Source organism: Myripristis murdjan, chromosome 10, assembly GCF_902150065.1.
Source record: "Myripristis murdjan chromosome 10, fMyrMur1.1, whole genome shotgun sequence".
In the NCBI taxonomy this organism is placed as follows: Eukaryota; Metazoa; Chordata; class Actinopteri; order Holocentriformes; family Holocentridae; genus Myripristis; species Myripristis murdjan.
The window spans coordinates 15,215,418-15,238,283 of NC_043989.1; the positions used below are offsets into that span (position 1 = coordinate 15,215,418).

The window sequence follows — 22,866 nt, forward strand, 5'->3', positions numbered from 1 at the left end:
CACTGTTTGGTTATTAGTCTTTACTCACAATAAGTGGCTCTGTTACTCTTTAAAATGCAGTGATGTGACTAGTAAACCCACCTAATCTCAGTTTCATTATGTTTTGTATTTGTGGAATTGAATTTAAGCACTTTTATGGGCTGATATGTATCTTTGTTAGCCTTTGATAGATCCGTTGCGTTATGCAATGTGGTGCTGCCAGCTTGGAGCCATCAGATTAGGCTTGTGTGTTAAAATGCCAACGAAATACACTTCCATTTTTACCATTAACATTGAAGGCCACCATGTTAGATGTCATCACTTAAGTCAGATAACTTAGAGCTCTAAAGTGACACCAGAAATCCCAACCTGTAGTTTCTGACTTTGACACCGTTCAATTCATTTTTAACAATCTGGAGGTTTTTTTTTTTTTTTTTTTTTCCTGAGTTGCCAGTTGTTCCAGCATGTTCCCTCTACCTCCATGGCGTTTCTCCCTTTCTGTACACTATGCCACGAAACTTTAAAACATGACCTTTCAACCTATTCTTGGTGTGCAGAAAGTTTTTTTTTTTTTTTTTTTTTTTATTTATTTTTCTAGAGACTGGGCTGCTGATATAGTAAATAAAATGCTGCTGACCCACCCTCCTATTGTTTTGATGTCCCATGAATTAAGTGGTCACATGTTGCTATGATACACATGTGTCCGGTCCTAATCAGCCATCAGCTCTCCAATTTAGCAGCTGATGACACCAGCCTGTGTCCCCTCTCTCCTTCCCTCCCTCCTTCCTCCACAGTCCTCTATTCACCCCCCACCCCCACACCCCCTCGCCAGGCCGAGGTGCTATTGTCTCGTTTCCTGTGGCCGTGCAAGCCGCCCTCCAGGCAAACACACACTCACACACAAACACACACGCACACGCTCCCTCTCTCTCTTTCTTTCTATCTCTCACACACACACACATATACACACACGCACCAAAACTGCGGAGTGAACAGGCGCGGTGGGTTTGATGCGTCCACACTTCTTGTGGAGGGAGCGCGTTGTCAAGATTAATTGCAGAAAGTACACGGGCACTGTTTTTTCATCGGTTTTCCCACTCGGGGGGCGAATTTCATCCAGGATCGGTGTGTTGGAGGAACGGCTTGGACGCAGGCTTGTAGACTCAGCAGCACATTAGGAGTCAGAAAGTGTGCTGTTTTTCTTTTGACAGCTGCGCCGCCGCACCGCTGCCAGACTGACGGACCACAGGGACGAGGAGGTGAGCTGTCACCATCACATTCAACCGCGACATTAAGAAAAACATAAACTCTGTTCATCTCTTCGTAATTTGATTAAAAAACATTCAGATGCTTCTTTTCCCGTGATAGAATGCACTGTTGAACTTTTGAGGCACCAGAAATGTATAATTATAGCTATTATGTAGATTGTTCTTTTTAAGGTAGGTGGTCGCTGTATACTGAGGGCTTAACGTGTTCCCTGCAACTAATGATTGTTTTGATTCGATCGATTATTCTCTCCACGAATCCTCAATCAATTCATCCACAAAGTGTCAAAATAATTAGAAATGCCCATTAAACGTAACGATGTATATCATGCCACATCGTAAAAGGGCTTATTTAGTCTGAGCAGTGGCCAAAAAGACAAAGTTTTCAATTAATAACCATATGAAACAGAGAAAAGCAACCACATTTGTAAAGGTGTAACCAATACATTTGTAACCAGTAAATAGTTATCACATGAAATATGATTGAATTATGATTGTCATTTAATTTTCTGTAGATGGACTTAATTAATTAATGGACTAATCACTGCAGTGTTGCAAGTTTGGGCATTAGAGCATTGAATATCCTGTGGATTAACTAACCAACCAGCGTTAATGAGTATGTACTGCAGGACGTGATGGTCTAATGAGGGCTGGGACTGCATGTCCTGGTGTGCACACGGTGAATATTTTATTTTAGGTGTAGTAATTCCTCACTGTTTCTGAGCCACATCACTGAGTTTATTGGCTTGCTGTTAAGCAGGGAAGCCGGCTCTGCTGTGCCCCATTTAAACACACTGTGGTCCTGCTAACATGTGAGAGAAAGGAACAGCTGGATGTGAGCGGAGAGCGAACCTGATCTGTTTAGAGCAGCAGGTCCCAGAGGCCTGAGTCTCCGGCCTTGTCACTGCTGCAGCCGGCTGTGGGGAAACCCTGTAACTCTGCAGCTGTCCACGACCTTAGCCGCCACGGGTTTTTTACAAGAGACTGACTCACACACACACACACACACACACACACACACACACACACATACACACACGCACACACACACACACAGATATACACTGGATGAAATGCCTCAGCCTGTGAGCATGGGTTCCAGCATAAACCACAAGTCATATGTGTGTTTGTCCGTAGCTCTGAATCAGTCTGTACAAAAAAAGTCATGTAAAGTCAAAGCACATGCACTTTTTGGGTTTATGCTGGTTTTCATATGTGAACGTTTGTTTGTTTGTTTGTTTGTACTCTGACATCATGTGACAGTTTTTACTTACTTAAGATAGGAAGGTTTCTAGTCAAGTGTTTTTCCCTACAGGAGATTTTTTTTTACATTGAGATTATTATGTACTGTCTGGAAATATTTTAAGAGTTTTTTCATCCCAGACTGAGCTTTCTACCTTTTAAAAAAATGAAACACCCACACTCTCATATTGACTACTAGCATGAAAGGTGACATTGTGGGTTAAGAGTTAAGACAAATTCGTACAAAATAGTTCCACCTAAATGGATCAGTATTATTTTGGAGTGAAATCTTTCATGTTTTTTTTATGTTGACTTTGCAAATGAGACACTCTGTGGATAGAAAATCTAAATATAGATGATAGTGAAGAATAATAATGAAAAATGTGTTTTTAGTAACAGTGTGACAGAACCTGAACCTGAACCTGAACCTGAGCATTTCACCTTTGTCAAGACATTGAAATTATTGTCGTGTGTGTGTGTGTTGTGGATTTGAAAACTTGAGAACTCCACTTACAAAGAAATAATTCACAGGCGAAACTGCCGTCATTTTCACTTCAGAAAGGGGAAATTTTACTCGTGCACATATAAAATCCAACATATGTCCAAGAATCGCATGTGCTTTGATCTCACAGGTAGATTTTAACATGACTTTTTTTTTTGGTAGGGTTAGGTAGGTCTTGTTCGTTCAACTCAAACACAAACTGTGAAGCAGCCAAGTTCAATACACTTCTATAGCTTCAGCTTCCTGCAGAAACAACATCAGCAAGTATGAGGCAGGCAGTGTCGGGGTCCTGGGACAGAGCCACAGTATACAGAACCTGCAGTGTGTCCGTGTGTGTGTGAGGGAACGTGTGAAGACTCATGCATGTACGGGCGTGTGCATGTGTGCACACTTGTGCATCTATATGAGTGTGTGTGTACGTGCGCGTGTGTGTGGTGCAGAAGGGTACAGTGAGGGTATTGTAAGGGCCAGTGGAGGCTTTTAGGGAGGCGTGTGAAAACGCAGTAAAGATGTCACACTGCAGCTGGCACAGGGCTGGACTGATGGACTGCACACACTCACAGCCTTGCCTTTGTGTGTGTGCGTGTGCGTGTGTGTGTGTGGTGACAGAACCAGAGATAGAGAGAAACTTATCCAGCAACACTCATGATTGTACACAAACTGCCAAAGACCCACCACGGCTGAGCCCTCGGCCTCGCTGCTGGTTCAGCTCTGTTGCATAACACAAGATAAGCTTGGACACAGAGAGAGAGGTGAAGCAAGTAGGGGAAATTCATGCTATCTTTGTTCAAATAAGTTAAACACCGCTTTTATTTTGAATGAAAGCTATATGGAGTGGTATGTGGAGTGTCATCACGTCTGGCTGCCTAGCTGGGTCAAAATGTCAAGATGTCAAGAAGTCAGAATTGAAGCTGTTCTCATAGATAGCTAAATGCTTAATGTTTTAATGTCTATCAATAGAACAACAACAACAACAAAAAAAAACCTTTTTATATCCAACATCATTGTGCATAGAGATGTGCACTTGTAGCATGCAATAGAAGGGGCCACTTTTTATAAGCTGAAAATGTGTTTGCAGTTCTTCATTTTATTGTTTTCGGCTAAAACTAATCACATACAGTCTGCCTTCTGACTTTCCAGACTTCCTTTTTGTGAAAAAAATAATAAAGAAATTTCATTAATCATATGGGGATAATAATTATCATGGTCTTAGTCATACAAGAATAATGTAAACATTCAATATGCAAGCAAAGCCTCAGTGTATCACAAATAATTTTGGAAAGGCATAAATGGTGTGAGCAACTTTAGAGCAACACAAAAATCATAGACTATAGACTGCATCCAGTGATGGAGATGAGTTTGCAGCAGTTGTGCAGCCTGCGCCAAATGTAGGCTCCAACCTAGGATCTGTTGTTATTACAGTGGCTGTAACATGTCCATGCTTTGACATCACAGAGTCAAATGCTGCTTGCACTGAAAGAACAGACATGCATGTGTTGTTCTACATTTGATAAACAAATGTAGAAATAGAACTACTACACTGTCATATGCGAAAGGTCTTTCACTAAGTGTGTCAGATCATTTAAACTCTTCAGGTTCAGACTCTGACCACAAAACCAGAAGGTTTCCATGACCACAATGTTCTTCTCCTGAGTTCCTCTTGCACGAAGCCACCTTGAGCTGTTGACTAATGAAAGTTGTAGCCAAACTAAGGTATGTCTGCCGACTGCCTGTAAAACTGAATTTTATACCAGAATATTTAACACTGATAGGTAAATACTTAATACTGCAGCTTAATACATTCTCTGCCCCCTCTTCTATGTGAAGAGAAGTATGCTGCTGTATATATGCATTTTTATTACTTATACTCTCATTGTTTTTTTAATGTTAAGATTGTGACTGAGACACTTTTTGGATAGAAATATAAATATAGCTGATAATGAATACCAATAATAATAATAATAATAATAATAATAATAATAATGATAAATAATATTGTTCTAGTAACAATGTCACAGTGTTTCACCTTTTTCAAGACGAAAAGACGAAATTCTTGTCGTGTGTTGTGGAGAATGTGATGTGTGTGTCGTGTTAGACTAAAATTAAAAGGCCATTGTGGGATGTTGAGGATACTGATGCTGGAAAATAGTAGGGAACAAAATTAATGATGCCCAGTATATTTGCTGAAAAACATTTTTTTTGGCCATTGCGTGAATGATGTCTTTATGAAAAGTACCCTGCACATTTGGCTCTCAAACAGTAATTTTCACATGCGGCACCATTAAATTTAGTGCTACTTGGCGTAAATCACTGTTATCACTGTCCTCTGTGGACTGTGATAAAATCTCCAGACATGCTGTTCAGTTTCACTCAGAGGGGTAGTGTGCATCATAATATTATTTTTCAATATTTTACATTAACGTGACACCACTCACATTTTGGTTGACTATATTCCAATACTGCATGACCAGGACTGAGGCGCACAGCCCTGTGCAGCTCCGATTTGTGTTGCACAACCGAAGTTGTTTGTTTCTTAGTCCCTTCTTAGTTTTATTGTGAGGAAATGACTGTCTGCTTTTTCCTTTCTCTCCACAGGAGGATTGACCAGGCTTGTCGTCGTACATCCTGAGTGTTTCTGCCTCACTTGGCGTGTGTAAATGTCCACCATGGCTAGGAGGCGGCTTGACTGGTGGACCCCCCACTGACGCCCCCATTCCCCAGATATCCTCCCTGACTCGACCCTTTCCTGACGGTTTTACTGAACCCTTGATCTGTGGAGCCCCCCCCCACCCCACCTAAGCTCTCGCCATGGCCAGCCTGGTCCTGAATGAGACGGGAATGGAGGACTGTGGCATCGATGACTCCTTCAAGTACAATCTGTACTCGGTGGTTTACAGTGTGGTCTTTGTCTTGGGCCTGATCACCAACTGCGCTGCCCTTTTTGTCTTCTGCTTCCGGATGAAGATGCGCAATGAGACCACCATGTTTATGACTAATTTAGCACTTTCGGATTTAGTGTTTGTTTTCACACTGCCGTTCAAGGTCTTCTACAATGTTAAACGCCACTGGCCGTTTGGAGATGAACTGTGTAAGGTGTCGGGAACAGCCTTCATCACCAACATCTATGGCAGTATGCTCTTCCTCACCTGCATCAGTGTAGACCGCTTCCTGGCCATCGTCTACCCCTTCCGCTCCCGATCCATTCGCACACGCAGGAACGCGGCGTTGGTGTGCGCTGCCGTGTGGTTGACCATTGTGGGAGGAGGGATATCGGTGACCTTCTTCTCCACCATCAACAGGGCCAACCGCGCCACAACCTGTTTTGAGGGCTTCTCCAAGAGCACATGGAGGACCTACCTGTCCAAAATAACCATCTTCATCGAGGTGAGCAATGGCGGCTGCTAGTTAGATAGCTCTGAGAACGGCACACATAATCCTATTTACTCTTTTGAACTGTTTTGCATAATTTCTTACTGAATTAAAGCTGCAGTGCAGAATTTGTCCATATAAATGAGCATCATTACGTTCAAGCTCTTGCCAAACAAATTCACACAATGCTGATTAAACCTATCACTGCCTGGTATGTAAATCCAGGGTCTGTGGCATTCCAACACTGGCACACAACACAGGTATTGATACGTTTTACATCAACTAGCAGTGATTGGTTTGCCAGACAGGATGGGTCAAGCATTTTAATAGATAACTAGCTAGCTAGTCAGTTAGAAACAACCATTCAAAAATAGTGTTTTACTCAAATGTTTTGCTGAGTGCAGCAAACCCATTTCTGATATTACCTTTTCTGACGACTTCATGACTCAACATTTTTCTTCTCTTGTCTTTGCACGGGAAGATTTGAAGAAGGTGCTCGCCTGTTGGCATTCGTTGTAAGAGCAAGTTGAAAGTGTTTTAGTGTGCTTACATCTTGCGCACAGTGCTAGAAGAGGGAGACAAAGGGTCATAATACAGGTAATTAAAGTTTTGAGTTACCATTTCTTACTCTCTTTGCAGATTGTGGGCTTCCTGCTTCCCCTGCTGGCCAACTTGGTGTGTTCCTCGATGGTTCTGCGGACACTCCGTCGCCCGGTGTCCGCTGGCCATGGATGCGAGAGCAAGAGACGCGTCCTGAGGATGATCCTGGTCCACCTGGGCATTTTCATCATCTGCTTTGTTCCGTACAATTCTATCCTCTTCCTCTATGCCCTGGTGCGGACCCAGGCCTTGGCTAATTGTGCTGTGGAGCGCTTTGCACGGACTCTTTACCCCATCACTCTGTGTCTGGCCAGCCTCAACTGCTGCCTGGACCCTGTAGTCTACTACTTCACCTCAGAAAGCTTCCAGAAAAGCCTGACCACAGGAGGCAAGGGGTCCGGGACCAGGCCTGAGAGCAACCTGCGTAGTGAAACGCACCACAGCAGTGACACTGAGAACCAGGACAAGGCAAACACCCTCACCAGAGACACAAACACACTGGCCAGCAACGGCAAAGAGACAAGGCTGTCAGAGACACAGTTCTGACTCAACAGGGAAGAAGAAGGGAGCAAAAGAAAGAGAATGAGGACAGGCTGGGCTTGAAAGACAGGAGTCCCGAATTTGAGCTTGACTTGAAAAAATAAAGCAATCAGCAGTTTGGTGCTGGAAGTGACAAACACATAACTGAGCAGATTAGTTAAGTCCTGAGGTAAGTCCTGAGGTATGGCCCGGGCTTTACGGATTAACCACCATCGGAGAGTGGAGGAATGTGTGTATCTGTGTTTGTGTATTTATGATGACAGAGACTAAGGGACCAGAGACCCAGCTATACCGGGACAGCTGTGATGGACCAGGGCCATGGAGCTTATAAAAGAATTCAAACATATAGTATCACTCAGGCTTAAATGTACCCACACATACACACACGCGCGCAGACACACACACACACACACACACACATACAAATGCACTGGATTGAGAATAAGATTTGAGATTTTCCTCCGCATTGTTGAAATGTGCCGCTGAGCACTTTTGTAACTCTCATCTGAGCCTGAATTTGTCTGAAGTTGTTCAAGCTTTCACAGTGTATCATTTTAGACATTAATGTTAGTGCGGTGAGTTCCACTGTTATTGTAACACAGCAGCACCCCGACCTGCTGAGCTGAGTGTGTCTCACATTGAAGTTTGAGGCCATTAAATATTTGTTCTGAACTGCTTTCGTGGGTGCATTTATTATTCCAGTCTTCCTGTCGCGCTTGCGTCGGGTTCAGTCGACCCCGCTCTTAACAGCGACAGCCTTTTGTCGGGGGGGAATGTGGATTTGAACTGATAGGGGAGCTGTTATACTTAGGTGTTTTTTTGTTTCCACTGCACGCCTAATGTGATCTTGTTCTTGGAGCCAGAGGGCAGCTCTGATCCAAGCGAGGACCTTGGCCTGTGTGCTGTGTCACAGGCCAAATGCTTATTATGACTGGAGCAATGGTCCATTGTTTGCTTCTGAATGAATTCTCTCTGTCTTAATCTGGCCTTAGACCACAGATCTGCTCTAAGTCTCTTACACCCACCAATGTGCACACACTCCAAAGTACTGGGGACACACACACTGTTGGCCACACTCAAAAAATCGTACCATATACCAGCTGTTGCGTTGCTCAGAACACAAAACAGTCATTAGATTAGTCAGCAAATCCAGGAGGTTGAGTTGTCTTGAATCGGTTATTTTCTTTGTGTGTCCTCATGGGCCATCTGCTTGCTTTCATCCAAAGTGCCCTATAGTATGCCATGATTGCATTAATTGTCATCATGGTCGGCCCCATGGGGACTAAGCCTGGCAGGGTAATGCCATAGTCTTTACATTGAGCTATAGAGGACCACCAGCGTGCTCTGCCTCATGTTTCTGTATGCATAATATAGACTTGCTGGAGAAGGGAAGATAACTTGATCTGGGACATTACATAGTATGTTATTCCAAGTTGTTTATCTATCCTTTCACGGAGACATACAGAGGTACAGATGGTAACAGAGACATGACCTCACTAGGGAATGGACATTTTGAAGTCTAGGATACCTGCTACAGTGGCATGTAGAAATAGAGAGGCAGAAAGAGAGAGACCGAGATCTAGTAATCCTAGTAGGCCTCTCTAAAGTGAGTGATGTGGCCATGTGTATCTACCAGCAGAGCCAGAGAGACAACAGTGGAGGGACTGGAGGATTTGGGTCAGGGGTGGCAGAGTGGAGGTGCAACACTGGAGTGGAACTAGGTCAGGAAATAAGACAGTGGGAGTGAAGAAAGATATGCGAGACCCGACCCTCTTGAACCTCTTGACTGGTTCATGTTAAAAATGTGGCCCAAAAACTTACAACACTAAGAGAAGTGTACTTTCTAAATAACATACCCTCAATTTGTCTTATGTCAGAAAATGCCTTCTTGAAAAGAGCATTCCGCCCTCCTGACTGAAGCAGGACAAAATGCTGTTTGCTGCTCATGAGGAAAAAAAAAAAAAAAAAAAAAAAACCTCCTTGTATTGGCCTGTTGTGACCTCTAGTGGCCATGTGGTGGATCTAAAACTCATTTTCTAAACCAAACCAAGCTATTGCAGGGGTGGCCAACATCCTACGTCCTACACCATTGCGAAGAGCTGCACAACACATGCATGCCCACACTATAGCAGCAACCGTCCCTTATATGTAGGCCTAATCACATAGCAATCTAACAGTTTTCACAGGTCTTTTCTCACCTTTATTATCCTTGTTCTCACTTGTGGCCACTCGAGGCAACACTTTCACACGTGTATCGATAAGAACAGAACAATGTCTTAACTTCATTTGTATCAGTGCGGGAAAAAAAAAAAAAAGATTGACAGATTTAAGTTCATCCAAACATTATCTGTATCTGGGATCTGTCGGTAGGCACAATTTTCCAAAACTTTGCTCTTCTCTTCACTTCTCTCAAAACACATTAAGTCTGTCATCTTCATAGTGAAATGCTGAAATACTGCCATTTCTCGAGATTCATGCATCATGTACCATGTTTCAACTGAGTTGTTAATATCTGATGTTCTCAGTTCAGTGGCGTGCCATGACAGCTGCAGGTGTGACACAAATCCAAATTGTTGATTTTAGGAGTGAGGATAGAAACAACATCTCTGAAAAAAAAAAAAAAAAGAGAGAGGCTGCTTCTCTGACTGACATTTCAACGCATTTACATTGTGCTTTCAAAGTTCAATGGCTTTGGAAAGCACCTGGGCCATGTCAGCATGAAGTGAGGTCAAATGATGCTCCAGGTTTGACAGTGAAGTCTGGCATAACAAGCAAAAGCGTTTCCCATTTCGTTCCGCAAAAAAAATAAAAATAAATAAAATTCCCCCATTCAGGTAAAAATATCCTGTGTTCCTCTTTATAGTTGCACTTAAATTTATTTTCCTGACTCTGCCATTTCTGTCTATAATGTCTGTAATGAAGTAGCTGTCCTTCCTGTACATAAAAATGATATGATATGAATCAGGAAACTAGGTAAATTCACAATTGCGGCACAGAAGTTCACATTTTGGCTTTGAGCTAGAACAAAACAGGTCAAAACATCAAGGTGGTGGCATGCTGTTCTCTAGGTGTGATCTCCTGTGCATTTGGAGGTGTGAAAATGAAAGGGTGGATAAAAGCATGAGGCCTTTGCTGAACCATGGTTCTCCTTTCAAGAAATCACGTGCAGAGCTTACTCTCCAACAGCTCTGTCTGCTCACACCAGTACAGAGAAGCTACTGCTCTCATTCATCAGCCACAGGACAGTGGAGATCTATATATAAAATGACTAAAACACATGAAATGATACATACGTGAGAGTTAACATGCAAAACCACCTTGTCTTGTATCAAACACTGAGGTTTTGACCTACAGTTGAAGAAAGGGGGAAGTGTAATATCTGATAAGGGGAAGCAGATGACTAACTGCATTTTTCCAGAATAAAAATGAACACAGAACAAAACTGCAGCATGGAAACTGCGAGAATAGTTGGCCAGATGTCTTATTAAACATTTCATGGAGATTAATTGCCAGAGACCATGAGGTGAGGTCTTAGATTTCTAAGAATCTGAGTACCTGCAAAACAACATCGTGGGTAGACGACAACAGTGCCAACAGTCTTTGCATTGTCCTCTGACCACAAAAAAACTGCTGCAGTATTTATAAGCCATTTTTAGAGGTAAAAGGAACTGATGTCAGTTTATCTGTCTGTGAGTCTGTCTGCCACTCCTGTGCAGTTCATATGTGTTTATCTGCATGCCCTCCTTCCTGTTTACCTGTATACCCCTTTCTGAGTTTTTGCAGAAGAATGACGTATCTAATGGTGTAATAACACCATCACAGACATGAGGGCAGAGCTATTGCTCTAAGAACCACTTCCTATCGTTACTGTGACTCCGAGAGCCCGCTCAGACGGCGAGCAACCTGCACCAGAAACAGCCTGACGCACCCACCCACACACGCACACAAACACATGCAAACACCCTCCAGCATCACCGGTGGACTGCTGCAATCTTGTTCAAGTGTTTTCCTCTGTTGCTCTATCCAGCTGGTTGTTGCAAGGCTCACTGGCGCGCGAAGAGGACCGTGTGAGTGTGTGTGTCATTTTTCTGCTGTTTACCGAGGAGTGTGAAGCTGAGCTGCAGCAGGAGCATGCGGTCACTGACCTTTCCCCTCCACCCATGCTGACCATCTAGGAGGAAGGCAAAGCACAAGGTAACACCACAGTCACTTTGTTGGCACAGAAATACTGCCTGTGAGGCATTTGTGCTTTTACTGACTGTGAGGCTTTTGTGCTTCACATTTTGCTTATGACAGGTGGTTTGCTATTAGTGTATGTCCTCTTTTGCATAGTGCCTGAGGCAAATCAGTCACTGTGCACTTATGATCATTTTGCAGGCATTATTAAAGTCATGTTAGTTATTGAAAATTTATGATGAATTAGTCAGATTTTTTTTTCATTGCAGCTTTTATACACATGTGCCGTGCAAGGTGCTTAACGTCAAGAGAGGAGTTACAAATGATAAAAATGGCAAATAAAAATGGTAGTCCTAAGGCAAAGGAGGAGTTTACTTGTGAAGTCTTTCCTTTTTCTCTTAATTAGGCAACATTGATCATGTTATTGCGCCATTATTTGAAGTAACCGTTTCAAAGACTCCTATTGGTTTTGCTTTAAAGGCAGACTATGCAGTCTGCACCGTGCAGCACCTTGTTTATTAGTGTTAAGGACGAAGCTGAAGTATAAAACCCCTCGGGTTCATGCTACGTCTAATAACCCACAGAAATAATGGAACATTCTTAGATGCCTGTCTTGAATTTAATGTTTTGATGTCAAATGTACACACACACACACAAACAAAAAACAAAAAAAACAAAAGCAGATTGAAATGCTCTTGTAGTTTGGGTTGTGACGGGGTAAAAGACTTATCCCAAACTCCAGAGACATTTTTAAGTTGGATTATTTTGAAGACTGAGTGTTGTTCATCATTATTTGCCACATCATGACAAGGTGGGGGTGCCGTCCCCTTTGTCTGCCTTTAAGACTTGGAAGAAAAGACACCGTGAGACAGACAGATAAACACTGAGAAAAAAAAAATGAGAAAAAACCCCCCATGTGGTTAAAGCAACAAAACTGAGACGCTGCAATTGACCCTGTAACCCACCAGAGTTACCACAGAAAGTTGCCCCATGACCTACCAGCTACACACCTACAATGTAAAGTTGCTCTGTTGGCTCTCTGTAGAAGATGGACAGTCCGAACAGCCTATAGTAGTGAGAGATAAAGCTGGTCAAAAGTAAAACAAACGAGCAGAAGCTGCAGTTTGTGCTCTCTCTTCCCTCTCAGAGGCCAGCAGAGGAAGGGTGTTGGTCTTGTCTTGATGGCAGGAGGAAGAGTGATGTTTCGGTTGATAAACAGAATTACTGCTCTCCCGTTCTCCCAGACATTTCCTACTGTAATCTCTGGACAGGCAGACAGGGTCTCTGATTTATTACCAGATATGCTTGATAATGCTGGTGGTATTCAAGTAATGGTATGCCTACAGCACAGCATATAAGTACACATGAAACACTCTCAAAAATGTTTATATCTTAGCAAAATAATCAACATTGCAAGTGGATAATAGGTCTACAATTTCTGAGAAATAATGAGTATTGTAACCCTAATATGAACTTGCATAGCTGGTTAACACGTTTATATCTAATAAAATAATCAGCATTGCAAGGGCATAACAGGCCTTGCCCTTGCATTGTTGGTTAATTTCGTAAAAGGAATAAACCATGTGTCTGTAGTTAACGTTATCATGTTATCTATATCTACAGGAAGTTTGGTGGTATCTTATGATAGCTGTTGTTGATAGGATGGTTTGTGCGCTGTGCATGTATCCTGTATGTTCTTCACATGCGGCATGAAAATAACATCTGGAAGAATGCGTTTAGTGTGCAGACATTCACTCTTTTTCTTATTGCAAATGTATTTTGTCCTGCATCTGGGTTGGATTTGCTGCATTTTCCTGTCATTTATACCTAAGCAAAGTACAGCTCAAAAGAGAAAACGTTTTTTCGATGGGTCAGCTTGATACGTATTTCTTTTGGAACAATTCTGCCTGAAATGTGTCAAAATGTTGTTGGAGTATTAATTCCTAGCCCTGTGTTGTTCTGTTGCAGGTGTTGTGTCACAGATGAGTGAAAAGATGACGGACTGCCTATGACTGGGAAGAAGTCAATTTGGCACAATTCACAAAGACACCATCACTCCTCTGATAATGTAAAAAATACATGTGTGGGAAGAAGGCTGGCATCATCTCTCTCGTTTCTTTTGTCTTTGACCACAAGAAAGGGTCTCTGCATGCTGTGTTTTGTTGAATTATGTCATCAGGGTTTGTGTGAGAGAGTGAATGACAATGAATAAGTCTGGCTCGTCGGGGGGGACTCTGGGTAACTCCTCCTCGCCGTGTGGCCACAATATGACCAGCTGGGAGGAACGTATGGATCAGCTGTACACCTATTTCTACATTCTCATCTTTGTGCCTGGACTCCTGCTCAATACTATCGCACTCTGGGTTCTCTGCAGACATATAAGGTACACTCACACAAGCATGTGCTCCCACACACACATAGCCTACAATGTACAGCTTGACAGAGATAACCTCCTCTGTTTCACCGCCCCACAGCAAGAAGACCAAGGCTGTCATCTTCATGATAAACCTGGCGTTAGCAGACCTGGCCCACGTCCTTTCTCTGCCTCTCAGGATTTACTATTACTTCACACACACGTGGCCCTTTGGAAACATCGTCTGCTTGTTCTGCTTCTACCTAAAATACCTCAACATGTACGCCTCTATCGTCTTTCTGGTAAGTTGTCTCACAAAGCCAGACCGCGATTCACCTTGAGGTCGAGGGACTTCAAAAAAAAAAAAAAAAAAAAAAAAAAAGGTTTCCAAACCACTGGAATGCATTTTTCACCAGTCACGCTCATCACAGTTCACAGCTCAATACAATATGTACCATTATGTCTTGTTTTCAGCAGCTTTTTCAAAGATGCACACCTCAGCTTTTGATTGCATTAATGCGAATCTGCAAAACACAAAATCAGCACCTTAAGGCCACCACAAATATCATGTTTACAATATTTAACATAAGGTAGTGATGTGTTGGCATGTCTGTCAACAGTTTATGAGATCAGTATTAGGCTATATATCAAGCCTTAATGACCTTGTTTGACAGTGTCACCAAAACAGAGCTGACAGTGTTTTCACACTTTGAAAACCACCAGACTTCGAGTCTCAAAGGTGCTATCCCCTTTAGTTTTCAGCCTGGAGGGTGCTACCACCAAACCGGGTTGCAATAGCACAAAGTGTTCAGGAGATAATGTCACCTTTTTCTTATATAAGCCCCACCCGCAACGTGGTCAAACTTTGGCAGCCGGTGGTTGAAAAGTACAATAGAAATAACTACAGCAGAAAAGGTCAACAGCAGCAGACACTTGTGTTAGAGACCCTTGTGGAGGTTGTCTGGTAAGCAGCCAATAAGAAAGATTAGATGACAATAAGAAAATCCAACAAACGGCCATGTGGTTCTGTAAACAGCAGCCACGATGTCTGGATGATTTGAAGCCCTTGGCTCCTGCCGAAATGGTTACATTCACTCCCTGTGACTATGAGCTGTAACATTTGCTGTGAACCTCGAGTCATGTTTTTATTTTGTCTGATCCCTCTGTTCCCAGGTGTGTATTAGCCTACAGAGGTGTGTGTTCCTGCTCAATCCATTCTTTGCCCGCCGGTGGAGGCGACGCTATGACCTGCTGATCAGCGTCGTGGTGTGGTTGGTGGTCGGTCTGGGCTGCTCACCTTTCATTCTGGTGAGGAGCAGCAGCAGTTTGAGTGTCCGTGCAGCTGCAAGTGCAGGCAACACCATGTCCTATTCCCTGGATGTCACCTCTACTCAGGGTCCCATAGCTTTCACCAAACTCTATGCTTCCCCCTTGTATACAAGCTCCAGTTTCACGTCAGTCCCCAGCACCACCCCCAGCCCGCCCAAATCTGGCTGTTTTAAGGACTTGCCCACACGTCAGCTGCCCCTCTTTCTGGCAATCACCATCATGACTCTCGGTGAGCTTTTTGGTTTTGTGCTTCCTTTAGTTGGAATCAGTTACAGCTCCATCCGCATTGCCCGTTCCCTCAACCAGAGACAGAGCACGGAGCCACAGAGCCCCCCCCTGGTCAGCCCTTCATCCCGCCGCCCCCTCCGCTCGCTCTCCTCCTCGGCCTGCCAGTCAGACAAGTCACTGGACACACAGGCAGACAAAGAGAAGCGGCGTGCCCTGCGAATGGTGCTGAGCTGCTTTGCCCTCTTCCTGCTCTGCTTTGCCCCGTACCACCTCAACTTCCTGCTCTACCTCATGGTGTCGCAGGACATCGTGTCCCACTGTGCCACGAGGCTGGCCGTGCGTCAGTTCCACCCAGTGTCCCTGTGCCTGGCCAGCATGAGCTGCTGCCTCAACCCACTGCTCTACTACTTTCTGACAGCCGAGTTCAGGTCGCACCTAACCCGACGCACCTCCTCCTTCACCTCCTCGCTCATCTCCTCCCCGACCATCTCCTCTTCCAGGCCCTCTACACAGCAAAGACTCATGAGCATGGAGAGCTTTTCCTCATACAGGGAGTGAGTGATGCTCAGAGACATCTGCTTTCCCTCAGAGGGTGGCCTAGCTAAGACATATAACTCCTGTTCTCATGTCAAACGGATGCACCTCCATGATGTTTGGCAAGAGCAAAGTTGGACAACAGCAGGATTTCCCAGAAGGAGATGACCTCTCTCCATGTGACAGCTGTCTTACAACAAACTGACCCAAGAACTGTCTGCCCTTAAAGTGATGATACTCCCTGCGGATTCTGCTTTAGCACAAACAAATCTTTGACACGCACCGGAAACGGTGTGTGGGCTCGTTTCAATCATTTTGTACAAATACACATAATCTGTCTTGTCTGCTACGTAGTCTTATCAATGTTGCGGGTTGTGGAGAAGGTGGTTATGCTTATCTTTGACTGCGTCACAGTTTGTGTTGTCTTTGCAAATGGCAATGATAGTGCATGACGATCATAAACTGCAAACGTACAAAACTGTAAATGAGCATGAATGCAAATTAAAGCGAGCATGTGCCATCTTTGTTATTTTCAGCGCTGGCTTTCGTGTCAGTTCTTTTTCCACAAAGCGTCTTTCACAACAGAGGTTTCCTTTTGTGTTGCAGCAAAATAAATGCAGACAGGTGCCAGCATAGTTTTCACTGTACTTCCTTTCACAGTGCTGAGTGGCGAAGACAGTTGGCAGCAGTTGCAGCAGCTCTCAAAAAAAAAACAAAAAAAAAAACGGTAACTGCCAGGCTTTGAGGTTGGCAGTTGAACTGTTACTTCTGCATGCACATACACACACAGACGCACACACATTTCTGGTAACCCCAAATATGCTACCCATCCTTCAGTGGGGGAAAAGCCCAGGTGTTTGCATTGCACACCCGAACAGCTCCCCTTGTCTCTTCTCGTGATCACACTCCACATCCAGCATTACATCCCCCTGCTGCTATTTTAATTTCTTAAATTAGCAAGTGATGAAATATGACACAGAAAGGAAGATGGGGACTTTCACAGTGTTCGTAGATGCCAATAAACATTTTTTTTTTTAAATGTATGTTCTTGTATTTATTTATGTGGTTGATATGGTGATGTTGTCAGTCCCGTCCCACGTTCAGCAATACTGTACTCTAAGTTTCCTCTTCGATCTTTTAAAATGGAACTGTGGACCAAAAATAAAAGCGAGAAACTGAGCTGTCAGCGAGAAAGCAGCATAGATTAATCAGAATAAACAGAGCGGATTAAAAGCATCCTCTTCACTGCGGTCAGGATCATGAAACATCATCACCAAAACAAGAAAAGCCAGAGCCTGCCAGTGGACAATGTTAAACTGACATAGAGCTTAAAAGCATAGCAAAGTATGTTCGCATCAAAAATGATCTTAAACCACTCCCACACAGGAAGCCCTGTCTATGCTAAAACTTTCAGTGTTGAGACAGTGAGAGAGAGAGAGAGAGAGAGAGAGAGAGAGAGGGAGAACAAGAGAGAGCGAGAGAGGGAGCACACACTTCGAAACTTGGTAACCGGGTGACAGACAGGAAAAGAAATGCTGAAAAAAGAAACAGGTATAACAGAGAGAGAAATGGAATAACTGAGAAAAGAAAAGACAAAGAGGGAAAGAAAGCGAGGGCGGGACAAAAAAAAAAAAAAAAGAAAAGTGAATGGTATTTCATTTTAGTCAAGGGAGGGAGGGAGGAGGGTCCAGGGGCCAAGTGTGGTGCCTGATGCCTCACAGCTCTGCCCTTTGCCTGCGGCGTGAAAACAATCCGAGACATCCAGAGCGGCGTTTCACAACAGAGGTAAGCCATTTGTTATCAATACTGTAAACGCTTATCTGTTGCTCCGCATACAGTTTGTGACTCTGAGTGTGAGCCGGAGAGAGAGAGAAGGAGGGAGGGAGGGAGAGAGAGAGGGAGGGAGGGAGGGAGGGAGGGGATACTTTAACTGTAGAGTCACGCCTCATGGGAGACCTCATGTGTTTCTCCAATGTGTGGAATGCCGGTTATGTAGGAGTGAGTGTGTATATGCATGTGTGTGTGTGTATGTGTGTGTGTGTGTTCCTTCATCTGTCCATCCTGGTGTCTGTGTAATCTGTGTTTCAAATGGGACCTGTCTTGTGTCTTGTGGCAGTGCACGTGGGGGGGCTGGGGGGCTGGATGCCGTTGACATGCTCACAACCCACAGGCAGATGAATCACAGCCGACAAAATGCTGAGTTTCCACTGGCAAACACCTGGTGATTAATACAATAGGGAAGTATCTGAGTAGGAGTCTATGAAACAAAGGCTTTTCATACAGTTAAATAAATACTGCACGGAAAAAAAAAAAAAAAAAAAAAGGTAAACACCATCTTAACATGTCGTTTAGTTTCATATTTAGTCCTTAAAAAAAAATCTTTTTTTTTTTTCTGACAACAAGTGCAAAACTCTGTCAGTGGGATGAAATGATGCCCTTTAATTCAAATTACAAGTATAAACATGTGGAAACAAGGCAGAATAAGGAAGATCAGCTCACTAGTCTCACAAAAATTAAACTTAATTCAAGGAAATTATGGAGACAAATTGATCAGTGTTGGAAACAAGTGTGATTTTTTTTTTCATTTGTTTCGAGTAAAGGACTTAAAATGACTTGTTAACAATAAGGATAATAATAATACTAATAATACTAATAATGATAATAATAATAATATGATTTTTTCAACACCAGTGAGGCGACTGCTGTAGGCCAGAGGAGGGAACGGCCTGCTGAGAGGTTATTTACAATCATACTGACGGCGTACAGCAGTTTCTTGGCAAAGAGTGCAACAATAGCGAGGGGAGTGAGTGACACATAGCGAGAAAGAATGAGAGATAAAGTTGAACTGATGGAGGAAAAAAATCCCGCAAAGGGTCAAAGGTCACCGGAGCTAGAGGCACGCTGGAGACGCAGGGTCTGATGGGAGTGACTTCTGAGGACTGTGAAGCGGGACAAAAGGCAATCAGAGGGTGGAGAATGGATACAGAGTTTACATCTGCTAATCCAGAGCTGCACGGGGCACCGAGCCAATGTTCAATCCGTCCAAAATCCCCTCCGTCCTTCTCCAAAAACTCCTCTGCTCGTTAACGTCCTCCCTGAGAGGCATGTCTTGTGGACAGAGCAGAGGGGAGCAGTTTACTGTCAGTCAGCAGTCAGGAAATATGCAGATGCAAAGTAATAGTCGAGTAACTGCTAGTTTCAAAAGATTCGAATTCACACCAAGCGCCATGACAAGGATGCGTATATCACACCTTTGCCATGAAGTGCAACTTTAAACCGCTACACCCGCTTGAGCTAGAAAATCATTAGAATATCAGATAATCACACAATCATTTTCCCAGCAAAACACTTGGATTGGCACTTTTCTTTCTTCGTTCTTTTGTTTTCTGTTTTATTTAACGAATGTACTGACATTTCTCATCGTGTCATCATCATGTCTCATGTGGTTTGGCCATGGCCAAGTGTCACACTCACGTTTTTTCAAATGGCAGATTTCTCATTTCAGAAGTTAACACTTCGCTGGTTCCCTGTAATTGATGCACAGAGCAAGCGTGCCTTGTTCTGGTCTCGCTAACCGCTCTGGTTTCACTCACCCTCTCCTTTGAGGCGTTTCACACTGTGAGCTGCAGCAGTTACTGTATCCTGCAGGTGGAGGGGCCCAACACTGAGTGCTTTGTGGGAGTTCATCTGCAGCTTTGCTCATTTGAATGCCGCCACGAACGCTGTAAACGCACAAAGACACAGCTTCAGAGTTGTGAAGCGTGACCCGGGCATCGGTGTGTGTGTGTGTGTGTGACTGAGTACAATAAAATGTTTGTCTAATGAAGAACAAGTTCTTTGTCCATACCAGGATTTTACCTGCTATAGAGTTATGAGGAAACAAGATGCAAAACATGCTGCCACTTTTACAAGGTTCATGAACACTGATAGACTTCGTTGCTGGAGACATTTAGGCATGAATCCTTTCTGATCTGAGGATTTTGGATATGATTACTGAGTCTCAGGTTTCTGGAAATGTCTGTGTGTTGACTCACTTATTATCTCTAATCCCCTCGACCAGCAGCAGTGTTACTGGGACTAAATGAGCCTGAACCGGGAGAAGACAAACGCCGGACCAGGACCAGCACAGTAGATTTACACAAACCACACACAGACTACATTAGAGGACAACTCCTCTGTCCCAGATGTGGTTTTCTTACACAACTGGACCAGAGCTGGATGGATCATGAACTCCTAACAGTGGACAACATGGACACACATGCAGGCCTGTCCCCAGATGACTGATCATAAGACGCTTCCCTTTTTCAAGCTCTTCATCGGTCAACGAGGCGGCGGGTGGCGCTGACTGTGTTGTCTGTGGGGTGGAGGCTCCTTGCCCAAGATGAAAGTAGCCAACCACAGCTGCGGTGATGATGAAGACCTACGCAGCTACCAGCACCATGTGTACGCTGTGGTTTATAGCGTGATCTTGGCACCGGGCCTGCTGGGTAATGTGATAGCGCTATGGATATTCCGGGTATATGTCAAAGAAACTAAAAAAGCTGTGGTCTTCATGATGAACCTGGCTATGGCTGACCTGCTGCAGGTGAAAACCTTCCCACGCTTTTGTTCATACATTATATTTGTATGTTTTATAAGGTTTTGTCACTCATAATTGTTGGTTTGATTATGACAGGATATAACAATCCTTTACTGTTGTCATTCCCTATTCTGCATATGCCCTCTTCAGTGTGGACTGGCTATTTTTTCCTCATCTCCTGTCTTTATCTTAGACTAAAAGTAACCACTCTGTATTAGGGCTAAACAATCAACTGATCTTTCGGCCAGTATGACCAAGTGCAATATCCAAATCTCAGAAGCTGCAATTTTTTGATAAAGGCAAAATGTGGGGCAAAATGTTAGAAATGAAGTATTATGATGCTGCGGAGCCCCTGGCCTACAAGTCATATGCCCAGATCAGTGAAAATGAAAATTATGATGCAAAATTACCAACCACAATATCTGTCAAAATAATTGCAATATATCATTCAGCCATTTGTGCTGTATCCAAAGAAACCATTGTGTCAGTCCCTGGGAAAAGACTTCTTTCACAGCAGTCATTTTGACACAAATAGCAGGTAAACACAGGTATTACATGACTTTAATTCATGTTTTGTTCATGAAAAGTTAGTTAACACCTGTGTTTACCCTGCTATCTCATGTCAAAATGGCTGCTATGAAAAAACAAACAAAAACAATTGAGTTCATTTGCTGTTTCCTTTGTACCGTCCTGATGACTCTCTGGTCTCCTCAGGTGCTCTCTCTGCCTCTGCGGATCTACTACTACCTAAAACACACCTGGCCGTTTGGCCATCCCCTCTGCATGTTCTGCTTCTACCTGAAGTATGTCAACATGTACGCCTCCATCTTCTTCCTCGTGTGTGTGAGCGTGCGGCGCTGTGAGCTCATCATGCGACCGCTGAGGTACAGCTCATCCAGGAAGAAAGGAGACGTGTGTATTTGTGCCATTGGTTGGCTGCTAGTCTGTCTTGCCTGTCTGCCCTTCCCTCTGCTGAGGAACCCCAACTACGAACATGACCTCGCCCCGAGTCCCACCACTGCTGGCCCTCACCCTACTCCCAGCTCCAGCCCTGCGCCTGGTTCTGAGCCGGTGTGCTTCTCAGAGCTGCCCCTGCGGAGAGTGAGCACCCCGGCTGCCTGGGCCCTGTTGGTCACGGCCGAGCTGGTGGGGTTTGTCGTCCCCCTGGTCCTCGTGCTGGCCTGCACCTGCCTGACTGCTGGCAGCCTGCGGGAAGCGACAGGACGCGCGGTGCATGACCAAGGGGAGAAGCGGAGGGCGTTGAGGATGGTGCTGAGCTGTGCTGTGCTGTTCCTGCTGTGTTTTGCTCCTTACCACGTCACCCTGCCTCTGGACTTCCTGGCCAAGGCCAACGCCCTGAGCAGCTGCACCCTGAGGGAGCTGGTCCTGCGGTGTCACCCCGTCACGCTCTGCCTGGCCAGCCTTAACTCCGGCCTCGACCCGCTCATTTATTACTTCACAACTGATGAGTTCAGGAGACGGCTGAGCAGGACGGAGATACCAGAGAGCTTGGCTTTCACCAGGCGCATGTCCTGCATCACTGGGGACAGTAAAGACTTGCAGGATGAATAGACTAAGACGCTTTGGGGCTTGCTGTCCAATTACCGACGTTATAATCTCAACCACTAAAGCCCTTTGAGATTCATAAAGTAGTTAAGAATTAAAATGTTGAGGTAATGCATCCCTGGAAGCTAATTAAATGCAAATAGGAGTAACCAAGAAAAACTAATTTGCATTTATAACTCTGAGAAAGGGGGAGCTTGTGTGTCAAACAATAAATTATACACATAACACATGAACTACTTCTCAATAAAAAGTTTTCTCTTCTTTCTAAATTTGTACGGGTGAGGAGTGAGCTGTTCCTGTTATGAAGGATGAGCTCTGCTGGCTATTCTGAGATCCTGCAGGAAATACACTGGAAAGCCCGTGGACCAGTTATATTGCTCAGCTTGTCGGAGATCTCAGTAAAATGGGGGTCAAATGTGGGTGTATAACCTGTGAACAGAATAGTTTCTCACACTAAACCAGACCAACTTCTCTTCCATCAAATGACTTGGCAGTATGCTTTTATGATAAGCCAGGTTGTCATGAAATAGCATAATGACTCAGGAGTTACTGCTGTTGCGTTGTGGATTTCAGAATGCTGCTTGCACCACTCTCCACACTAATT

General features: G+C 44.0%; 2 protein-coding genes across 2 annotated transcripts; both read left to right on the top strand.

Moving 5' to 3' along the window:
* Positions 1–866: 866 nt before the first annotated feature.
* LOC115367023 (uncharacterized) lies at positions 867–22,691 on the top strand. The gene is made up of 7 exons (XM_030062717.1): positions 867–1,238; positions 5,584–6,372; positions 6,997–7,496; positions 14,148–14,328; positions 15,200–16,137; positions 20,474–20,702; positions 21,411–22,691. Exons 2-7 carry the CDS (start codon positions 5,797–5,799, stop codon positions 22,266–22,268), a joined length of 3,282 nt encoding a protein of 1,093 aa, XP_029918577.1. The 5' UTR covers positions 867–1,238; positions 5,584–5,796; the 3' UTR covers positions 22,269–22,691.
* p2ry10 (P2Y receptor family member 10) lies at positions 11,391–17,116 on the top strand. Its single transcript, XM_030061524.1, has 4 exons — positions 11,391–11,691; positions 13,642–14,056; positions 14,148–14,328; positions 15,200–17,116. The coding sequence occupies exons 2-4, from the start codon at positions 13,872–13,874 to the stop codon at positions 16,139–16,141; spliced, it is 1,308 nt and encodes a 435-aa protein (XP_029917384.1). The 5' UTR covers positions 11,391–11,691; positions 13,642–13,871; the 3' UTR covers positions 16,142–17,116.
* Positions 22,692–22,866: the final 175 nt, after the last annotated feature.